The 10,902-nt window shown below is 39.0% G+C and overlaps 1 protein-coding gene across 1 annotated transcript; it reads left to right on the top strand.

The window, feature by feature from the left end:
* Nucleotides 1-6,578: 6,578 nt before the first annotated feature.
* eva1ab (eva-1 homolog A, regulator of programmed cell death b) lies at nucleotides 6,579-8,930 on the top strand. Its single transcript, XM_084724607.1, has 3 exons — nucleotides 6,579-6,844; nucleotides 7,012-7,368; nucleotides 8,332-8,930. The coding sequence occupies exons 1-3, from the start codon at nucleotides 6,742-6,744 to the stop codon at nucleotides 8,442-8,444; spliced, it is 573 nt and encodes a 190-aa protein (XP_084580733.1). The 5' UTR covers nucleotides 6,579-6,741; the 3' UTR covers nucleotides 8,445-8,930.
* The last annotated feature ends 1,972 nt before the right edge of the window (nucleotides 8,931-10,902 follow it).

Here is a 10,902-nt window from a genome sequence, read left to right as displayed (position 1 = left end):
ATATAGTCTCCCAACCACATGGAGAAAAACAAAGAGCTATTGTAGCATGTAAGTATTTGGCCAGACTGCACAGACACAGACAGGAGGAAGGAAGATCAGTGTAAAAAAAAGCGGTAAGAAAAGTATCTTGCACTTGCTGCTGGCATGTTGGATCTAGATTTCGGTCACGCAGCTGCTTGCATGTCTGTTTTTTATTCTTTTCTGTGGCTGAAACCTTTTTTTTTTTTTTTTTTTTTTTTAAATTGACCTGGAGCATTAAACCTGATGCATTCAGTGCTTCATGCGGATCAGTGGTTACCAACCTTTTACCTTGAGGGACCCCTTTTCCATCGTCGAGTAAACTGAAGAGTCCTGGCTGAGTGACATATTTTATGGTTATTTCATATTTTATTCAATGCAGTACAAAAAAAAAAACAATAAACGGTACAAATATCCCAAACGGTGAACTGAAGGAAGTTTCTGTAAAACATCATCATTTTGGCTGAAATTTAAGATTATGTCCTGTGAATATGGCATCAGTGATGAGTTTTCCTGATGCCTGTAGAAACTTTTAATATGATTCTGTCTGTAGTACATTTTTCTTTTCAATTTTTCACAACCATGCATATTTTATAGGCTTTTTGACAAATTCAGTGTTTTCCTCTCCCTGATGCTTGGCCATTGCTATAACTGCAAACTTTTCTAATGCAGGACGAGGCTGTTTAGCAGTGAGTGAGTCAGTAAAGTGAAGGCTCTGTGAATATAGCTTGTGTCCTGCACCATGCCCGTATCCACAGAGATTTTTTTTTTAATTTTTAAATAATGAACTTAACTTTAAATTTACCAAGTTTATTTCAGCGTTACCAACCCCTTGTTCAAATTGTTAACTGTGAGCTTTAGTGGTATTAGCAGGTGTATTTTGCAACCTTTGGGTGGAGCAGACAAGCTGTTTCCCGCTGTTTTTATGCTAAGCTAAGCTAACTAGCTGCTGGTCTTCATATTTATCCATCTTCAAGATAGATAGATAGATAGATATACTGTGTGACTGATCCTCTCATGTGTTGTCATGTCATCAGTGTAAACAGCTCCTGTTGTCTAGACTGTTGAACAGAGTGTGACTGGCTGTAATGAGCTGGCTGCAGGCCAAGTGTCTCATTCTGATGTCATTATATAACTGTGATGTTCAGCTGCCTGATAGTAAATTATGGCAGTCACCTTTCACTACATTTACCTGCCATGACATTGATTTAATGGGTTCTCTGCTCACACGTGTTCATGAATGCAATGTAGATGCAGTCACTTCATGAAAAAAGAACAGTTTATATTTACAAAAAAACTAAGTTTAGTGATTCATGAATTCAGTGATTCATGAAACACTAAATGAAAAAGTATGTTAATAATATACTAAACTGTGATTTATTTGTGATGACTTTCTTTTTGCTGTAATAAACAGTAACCCAAATTGTCAAATCCACAAGACACAAAGAGAGTATGCAGGAGAAGTGGAGAGAGAAGGGCGGTGGTGTCCTGCAGCATTTACACACAACATCACAAAATGACCCTGACAGTCAGTGGATTTAGAATTGCTTGGAGGTTGTGTTGTGTTTGCTTGTGTTATGTTGCACTGCAATGTCATGCGATCTGTTGTCCTGTTGTTTCCTCTTGCACTTGCTGTGGTGATGCGTTAACTGCTTTTTGACTGTTTGTTAGTTTTGTAATATAATTTCAGGCCCGAGGTGTGTTTTAACGCTAATGGGCACGCAAGGATGAGACAAAAATGCATTTTGCTGGGCACAAATGTGCCAGATGAAATTTTTACTCAACGTCAACATGGCTGTGCTTTCAGTTTTTACAGCAGAAAACATCCTTAAAAATTAGGCCAGTTTGATCTTCTCTGAGAGCATCATCCATTTTTTATCTGTACAAGTTTAAACTTCTACCATGTCTTCACAGCATCAGAGAGAGCACAACATGCAGCTTCTTTCAACTTAATAAAACAAAAGACCTGAAAGATTGTGTTTTCACAGTACAATACATTTACAGCTGTTTGTTGTGAAGTCTGGTCTGTCTTCATGAAGTAATCAAGCCATTAATAAAGGGTTTAATGTGGCAAAAAGCTCATAAACAGTCAGTGAGAACGCATTCACATGTAATGAGCTGTGTTTCAGGCTGTCACCTGGGGAAATCATAACACATTCGTGAAATTAAAAAAGCTCCACAAAAAGAGATAATCAATGTCTATGTCCTTTTAACCCTGCTGCTCCACTCGCTGTTTTTTTTGTAAAAGGATTAACTCCAGTGTACAATTTTATTTGGAGGAAAGCTCAAAAGTTTTACACAAGAACATTTTGAAATGTTAGTGATGAATTTCAGTAATACAAGTCTTGCCAAGGGGCTTGACAAATTTTCTGTGTAATTGTAGAGACTCGCTTCAGGCACAGCACACAGACTTAAAATGTCACTCATGTGTGCAGATATTTTTCAACTCAAGAATTACAGTTTAGCAGACGGAGAATAAAAGTAATTTAGGACACATATTTTCATTTATCTTTGAAAATGCTTAAAGGGGACTGTAAATGTTGGTGAACCCAATAAGTGATGATAATATAAACACTCCCTCTCTCAGCTCTTATCTTACTCTTTTACACAAGACTGTAACTACAGTGAGTGATAGCTGCTTATTAGCACTATCCACTGTAAGAGGAGGGAGCTTTTTAATTGGTTAACTGCCTGATGAGGGCATGTTTACGCCCAATCTCTTTGGATCATGAACATTTAAAACAAAACAGAAATCACCTTCAGGCCCTTTGTCAGTGTTTGCAATCAGGTGTGTTTGTAGGAGCTGTGCACAATAAAAAAAATTACAGATTTTTATTTCAGTTTAATTTGAATGCTTTTTAGAAGTATGAAGAGGTAAAACCCACTCAGAAGGGGATGTTCTAATGTTGTCTAAAAGCTCTGCAAAGGTAACCAATGTCCCGAATCTTTACAGACCACTGGGGACATTCCTAAAATGTCTTCTTTTGGTTATGAAGGTGCTGGAGTTAAAAGTTTCCTATATGACTTTAGGGGAGGTGTTCCATTTTGGTTATGTTGTGGTCACATTGCAACATTGCAAGGAGGATATTTGGGACATAAAAAGAACATTTGCATATGCATTTAAGTGGGTCATATAACATCCTATATTCTCCTAAATGTTCCAGGAACATCCTGAATGTTCCCTGAAGATCTGTCAAATAACATCCCCCCTACCCTTTAAAGAACTCCACATTTTGACTGTCGGGGTCTGTTCTGGCAATGTTGCAACATGATGTCCTTTACACTAAAAGGGGTGTTCTCAGCACACTCTGGCCATGTACAATTTGCAGCTGGGAAGTCAAATGCAAATATAAGAGAGAATGTCTCTTTTTCCAAACTTGTTAATTTTCTTGTGAACACTTAGAATGAGCGTGTAGAGGTTCTGAACCACTGGTTTTGGTGGCTGAACACAGCACCGCCTCCTTTCAAAGAAAAGCTCAGGGATACGTTTCATAACATGATCAGACCTTTGAGTGTCTCAGACTGTGGAGTCTTTACTCTGAGCTGATCAGGTTAAAAAGAAAAAGAAAGAAAAGCAGACGCAGTAGAGTCTCCTCTCTTTCCTAGCTCATCTTGTTTCCCTCCCAGTCCCCCTCTGCTTTCAGAGGATGAAGGATCTTCCTGGATCCTCTCCAGGACTTCAGCTCTGTTAGGCTCTTTAAACCCATTTTTCCCCTCTGACATCTCTCCTGATCTGCCTCTACCATCAGACAGTCTGGTACTGTGGAGTTATAGATACTCTACATTTAGTATGGGAGCCATCAATAAGTTACTCACACTTAATTCTGTGTGTGTATGGGGGAGTTCCAGTCTGGGTGTGGGGCTACATGTCTAGACACAATACCATATAAAACTATTTGTCTCTAGCTCTACTCTACATTTAACCTGGCTGGGTGTTGCACACGTGTTGCACAGTGTAGACAATAAATGGTGTGGTATGTCGCACTGTTCTGTCCACTGAAAAAAGCACATCCAAGCCCACCTGCGTCTGATTTTCAGCTCAGTTCAGTTAAATAAGAGCTGGACAAGATCGCTGATGTTTGTTCACATCTACATTTAATGAACCCTATTCAGATTGTGGCTCTTTTCATATATATCATCCAGAAGTAAAAAGCCTACAAGTCTTACACTGTTCATCCTGTATGGATGTGAATAATACAGTTAAAGCTGAAAAGTCTTCGACCTCATAGACTATTTCATTTGTAATCAACATGTCAGTGCTTTAAGTTTGATCTGTTTTTGGCCCACAAGAGACATTTACAGTAACTGAGCTTTTTGGAGATTTATTTTTTACAAGACATAGGCTCTAGATCTTTTATGTTGTCCACAAGTTTCATGGCCACCATCGATTCTCTTACACGCTTGGAAGGGGGAGGGAGCTGGTGTTTGCAAGCTGCAAGCTCACTGCCAGATGCCACTAAAATTAACGATTAAATCCTAAAGATTAGATAAAATCCTACACACTGGTCTCCTAAATTTGACTTTTTAAAACAGTTTCCACCTTTCAAAGTGGGCAAAAGCAGCAAGGCCAGGTCCATGACACCAGCTTGTTTTTAACAACATCACATGTGCCCTTGTGTGTGTGTGTGTGTGTGTGCGTGTGTGTGTGTGTGTGTGTGTGTGTGTGTGTGTGTGTGTGTCCATCAGCAAGGTCAGCTGCATCTTGATTTGAGTATCTATTTACAACAACATACAAAGAGAGTGTTAGCTGATGGCTGTTTGTTGCCACCCGGTGGTTGAGTTAGAATCACTAGAGACACACTGGTGATCAACTTCTTCACTTTTACTTGATTCACTCATTTCTACTGATCAAAAAGAGTCACTGTTTGGATAGACCTTCTTATAATGTAGAGTCTGCCCTCCTTATAAATCCTACATGACAAATAATGACACAGTACAACCCACACCTAAATACCAACACAGTATTTTACATTAACCTCATCTCACCTCAGTGTACACTTATGACTGGATTTCAGGTCATTAGTTATCTTAGGGTATTACAAACTTTTCAGGTCTTATGTAACTGAATATTTGTATGTGTATATTTCATTTAAATGCACAGTGTATACGCAAAGTCCAGTGGTGTATGGGAATGCTACATACACATATGAGTTGTGTTTGCTGGTGAAGAAAAAGTCTTACAAAATGTTCTCTTCTTGTGTCAGACAGCTGTATCACTTTCTGTTCTCTGTGAAAAACTATCTTATTCATTTTGCAATCTTCTTCAGTCACCTTCATTTTTATTTCCCTCTATTACCAGACACCATCCTCAAGTTGATCTTTTTATCTTGGTGTAATGTTCCTCTGCATGTGTTGTGCTCATATTACAAAATCTTTGAGTATATCATGTATGAGTTAATTAAAGTATGTGTATTTGTGAGTGAACACTGTAATTTTAACTTTGTGTGTGTTTGGGTGATCTTAAATTTAAGCCCCTCAGTTTGTTTGGGTATAAATGCCTCATGGTTTTGTTTTCCTCTAAATCCTGCAGGCAAACAGCTCTGACATGTTTATGATTAGGGGGAAAGTGAGAAGTGATGTATAGATTAAAGAGTAGGGCGTTAAAGTTTCCAAAGTGCTCTGTAATTAACTCATCTTGTCTTCATAAAGACATTTTTTAGGCTATGGATAAATAGAAATGATTGGTGATTAATCTTCTACAAGAGCATGTTTCTTAAATCACACTTCTCATGAATATCAGTGAGTGTGAGTTCCAAATCACAAAAACCTCTAGAGAGCAACAGGAGTTACTAACATTTTATCAAAAACTGTGACTGTGATTATTATGACAAGGACAAGTTGCCATAACTCAGTGTTAAGCAGATCATTGATGTTTTTCTGCTATCACGGTGGTCACTTTTATGTTTTTGGTGGGAATCTACCTGGTAAAAGAGGAGTGAGATTCATGCTGCCATGCATTACTAATATAAAGGGACAGTTAACACCAAAATTAAAAAGACACATTTTCCTGCAGTTCCATTTATCCATCTAGTTTGTTTTGGTGTGAGTTGCTGAGTTTTGGAGATACTGGCTGTAGAGATGTCTACCATCTCTCAAATATGATTGGAACTAAATGGCACTTGGCTTGTGCTGCTCAAAGTGCCAAAAATATCTCTCTGCAAAAATCATGACCCGGTTACTCAAGATAATCCTTGTTGTGAGCAGTTTCTTTCTACTGAAGTAAATCCATTCATGGATGAGAGGTTACAGCTCAGGCAAGGATGCCATGAATGCTGCCACGAGCGTGATCCTCTTGTCTATGACTTTTGGAAAGAGATTTGGTTGTTTAGTTTTTCCAATGTATTGTTTTGGGACTTTGGGCACCACAAGCTAAGAGCCATCTAACTGGAGAGAAGGCAGACATCTCTACAGCTGACCTCTTCAAGATTCAGCTACTCACATCAAAACAATCTAGATGGATAGATACCTCTACAGGGAACAGGAGAAAAATGATTTTTTTTTTTTTTATTTTGGGGTGAAATGTCCATTTAACTTGAAGGATGGTGCGTAAATAAAAATAGACCCTCATGTTTCTTCCTCCTCTCCCTCTCACCCTTCTCCTTTTCTTTCTGCCCATTCCCTCTCACGCTTTTTCTTTCTTACCCTCCATCACTCCAATCTAGGTGAGTCATGAAGTATGAGCTCCACTGACTTCTGCAGGAGTTTAAAATAAGCTGTGAAATCATGAGTGCCCCAACAACAGGAAGCCCAAATATGGAGGTGAAGGTGGTCTCCCAGGAGATGGCGTTGCTTAGCAACATACTGGCAGCTTACACCTTTATTGCAGGTAGGTCCAGTCAGACAAATAGTCAGGTGTGACTGTAATCATCATCTGTGACACTGGTGTGTGTAACGAGAGGAGGATGGAGCTGTAGTCGATTTATATTTAACTGTGTATAACATTTTGATTTATTGAAAACTTTTCATCATTTTTTCATCCTCTCTTTTTCTCAGATCAACCCGAGAGAACCGCACTGGTGTTTCTGGGCGGCGTCTGTGTGGGCCTTCTTGTCACACTCTGCGCCATCGTCTTCCAGATACACTGTCGAGCAGACTGCCACTACGGCAACAGTAACCAATCTCACCATCGCCACAGGAACAGGCATCATCACCGTCGCCATCACAACTGTCCCCACCATCAGCCCATTGACAGTAATCCAGACAGCACGGCTGTGGTTGCCTCTGGAGGAACTGGGCCTGCTGGGGACAGTGAATCAGAGGACTGGGACGACACGTCTGACCTGTCGGCACGGAGACGCAGACGCTTTGAGAGAGCTCTGCTGCACGCCACCATGTTCACATCAGCTGAGGGTATTTTTAACACAGATGCACACATGTGACATACACGTGATTCATATCAAGAACAGTGAAACAGCCATCTAGAGCTGCTATAGTGAGACAATTAATCATTAGTCACTTGAAAGAAAATTAGTACATAATATATATATATGATTTATATATCTATATATATATATATACAGTATACACATGTTTTTTGTGCAAAAATCTTCATTTTTAAGTAACTTGTAACTAAAACTGCCATGTAAATGTAGTAAATAAAAAGTACAATAGCCGAAATGCATGAAATAACATGAAAAGGAAATCTTCAAGTAAAGTACATGTACCTCAAACTTGTACTTAAAGGTATGATCTGCATCATTTTCCTAAAAGAACAATATATATACTCATAATCCCTTTCAATTTTTCACATTGTTTTCCTGCGCTTGGGATGTTTCACCAACACATTTAAAGTAGCAATACAATTATGAACAGCTTAGACTAATCCTACTGACTCTACCTTTAAGTAAAGTAATAGAGTAAATGTACTTAGGTACATTCCACCCATTCTGACAGGGCCCAGCTCACTTATGACATTTACATACTTTAGTATTTTATAGTGATGGGGTGCATTTTAGAGATAGTTAATTACATCCTTGAGTGTTGTTGTGATATTCAGTCCAAAATGGATTAGAAAATTGTAGACACTGCAGAATATTTTACTTTTAAATGTTTTATGTTTTATGTGCAGGTATTTAAAAGACAAAATAGACTCACTGAAAGAGGCAGTTTTAAACAAATTGATGTCGTAATCAGAAACATTACCAGGTGCAATTTTCTTTTCCATGCTTTGGAGTTTTGCTTACTGATGTGTCAGTCAGTAAAATGTAAAGCCTTCTCAAAACTTGAAATTTGATGGTTATGTGAATGGACAATGTGTGGGTGTGTTTTAATCCTTCTTTGTTCTTGTGTGTGTTTGTTTGTGTGTATTATCAGAGCTGGACCGGGCCCAGCGGCTAGAAGAGCGTGAAAGGATTCTCCGAGAGATCTGGATGAACGGACAACCAGACATCAGCACAGTCACTCAGAGCCTCAACAGATATTACTGACACATAAGCAAACGGTCAGATAGCCAGACAGACATGAAGAGGAACAGGTGGATCAAAGGTGAATAAACAGATGAAAAACACTGGATCAAATGAACATAAAACATCAGCTTTGGGGCTCCATCTGCACTGCACCAAAGAGACTCTTACAGATCAAACTGTTAGTGACAGCACTGCCTGGAGCAGTCCCCTCCTCCACTGTGTAAACAGCAAGGAAAACATACGAGTTGTGATGGTTCAGTCCGTCAATACAGGATGACACTGGGAAGAAGAAAAAAGTCAACAAGTAAAGACACGACGGACCTACAGAGAGCGCACTGCGTTACATATCTGCTGGCATAACGTTGCTGTTGGTGAAAAGTGGATTTTATAATTTTGAAAAATTTTAACAGGTGCTTTTCAGAAACATTGTACAAAGACAGAACAGGAGGCATTGTGGTGCAGCTGTTCATGGGTGTATGGGTTCAAATTTAGGTTAAACTGTGTTGTTGCACAAAGCTGATACAATCAAGTGGTGAGAACTGGAACCTAAATTAAAGGCAACACAAATCATACAGGAGAGACCGTTGCTCTATGCTAAGATGGATTTTCACATATTGGTGCTCTTACTGCTGATTAAGTGAATGCATACCTTTAGGAAGGACACAAAATGGTCGTAGTGGTTGATGTAAAAACTAAGGTTTAACCTGCAGGCTGGAAGCTTATCAGCTATTGGTATTGTTGCACATCAGGACAGCAGGTCATCATGTCTGACAGGATCGTGCTGCCTTTCTTAATTTGGCTCATGTCGTTATGAGCTGGAAAAAAATCAATAAACTTTCTTTTGTTTTCTGTACATACTAACGAGTAAAGTCCCTTATTGAAAAGAAATGTAGTGGCTCACATTTCTTTAACAGTTTTTTAGTATCGCTGGTTAAGTTGTACATATATCTAACACCTTTGAGGAGAGTTTATGGGCTGTGGTAGGAGCAGCCAGTCCAGAGAATGATCTTGTTGTCAAATAGAGTTAAGAGTGTACTCAGTAGAGTGCAGATCTCCAGAAGCCAACCAAAATAGGAATATTCAGATGTAATGCCTTTGTCGGTACCACATGTTCTCAGCCTGCCAGATTTGCTCGGGGTCCTGTGTTTACAGGTGACGTACACATTATGATTTGATGAATCAAAGTGTACTGCTGCCGTGAAGAGACGAACACAGCTCATGGCTTAACGTAAACACTTTAATGTTAATCTGAAATTGGACAAAAGTCTTTTAAGTTAGATTAGTTAGCCGGTTGTTTGCCAGTTGTTAGTTTATTAGCCAACTAACAAAGAATTTGGAGAACTCTTGATCAATAAAACCAATTCACTGTAAGCTTTAATTTTCTTAACAACAAGACAACAAAAGGAGAAAATAACTGTGAAAATATATCTTCTAAAAGCACCAGTACCTTCTAATGTCCAGCCGATCATATTATGTCCATAATATGCAAACACAGGACCCAGAGAAGATCTGGCACACTGAGCACATTTGGTATCTACACCTTAATTACATATTTTTTCTCAGTAACTGTAATGGATTCCTTATTTCGTAATTTAATTAAATGTAACTACTTCCCAACACAGGTAAGCCTTGTAGCAATTGTTGATGACTTGCAGCCCCAGTCACTTAAAAGGTGTTAGGAGTAAGCAGTTGGTATATGTTATATATATACAGCAGGTTTTATTCAGGTTATTCAAGGTTTTTCAAAAATTATGAAACACTGCAACCATGAGAAGTCCTTCAACATATGGTCATAAATGTGCATGAGACAGAACTAAGGGGTCCTGGAGCATGTGAGATTAACTGTGGTCAAGCTCCAGCCCTGTTGGTTACTCACAAGCACACATATGGCCTATCGCAGGAGGTGAGATAATAAATATCAGATTTTAACCAATTTAATGTATATTATCATTATTGTTGTTATTATTATTATTATTATTATTATTATTATTATTATTATTATTATTATTATTATCATCATCATCATACAACCAAGCAACAAAAGTATCTATCAATTCTATCTAAGTCTGTCTCCGGGGTTAATGCAGGTATCCAACGTGAACCCAAGAAAAGGTCTACAATGGGCAGGGAACTGCCAAAAAGAAGACCAGCACTGTGTGTCCAGAACACAGAGCACTGTGGACTCAACTGTCATGAGATCCTACAGCACCTATGGTAGAGTGTTCAGAGAGCACCAGGGCAAGGCTGACAGTAAATAAGACAAAATAGAACAGCAAGTAATTGAAGTCAATGCCATGATTCCCTGTGATGGACGGGACACTGGGGTTTAGGACAGCCCACAGAAGACAAGACACAGAGTCAGACTAGAGGTCTCCAGGGGTTCACCCAAACCCTAGGATCCAGAGACCAACCCTGAGTCCCAAAACCATGTTTTATACAGTCAACTGGGTCCAGGTCAGGTCCGAGTCAGGTCTATGAA

This window comes from Lutjanus erythropterus, chromosome 1 (assembly GCF_056507025.1).
Source record: "Lutjanus erythropterus isolate fLutEry1 chromosome 1, fLutEry1.hap2, whole genome shotgun sequence".
In the NCBI taxonomy this organism is placed as follows: Eukaryota; Metazoa; Chordata; class Actinopteri; order Lutjaniformes; family Lutjanidae; genus Lutjanus; species Lutjanus erythropterus.
Note: the sequence above shows the minus strand (reverse complement) of the source record. Positions and strands in the feature narration are given on the sequence as shown.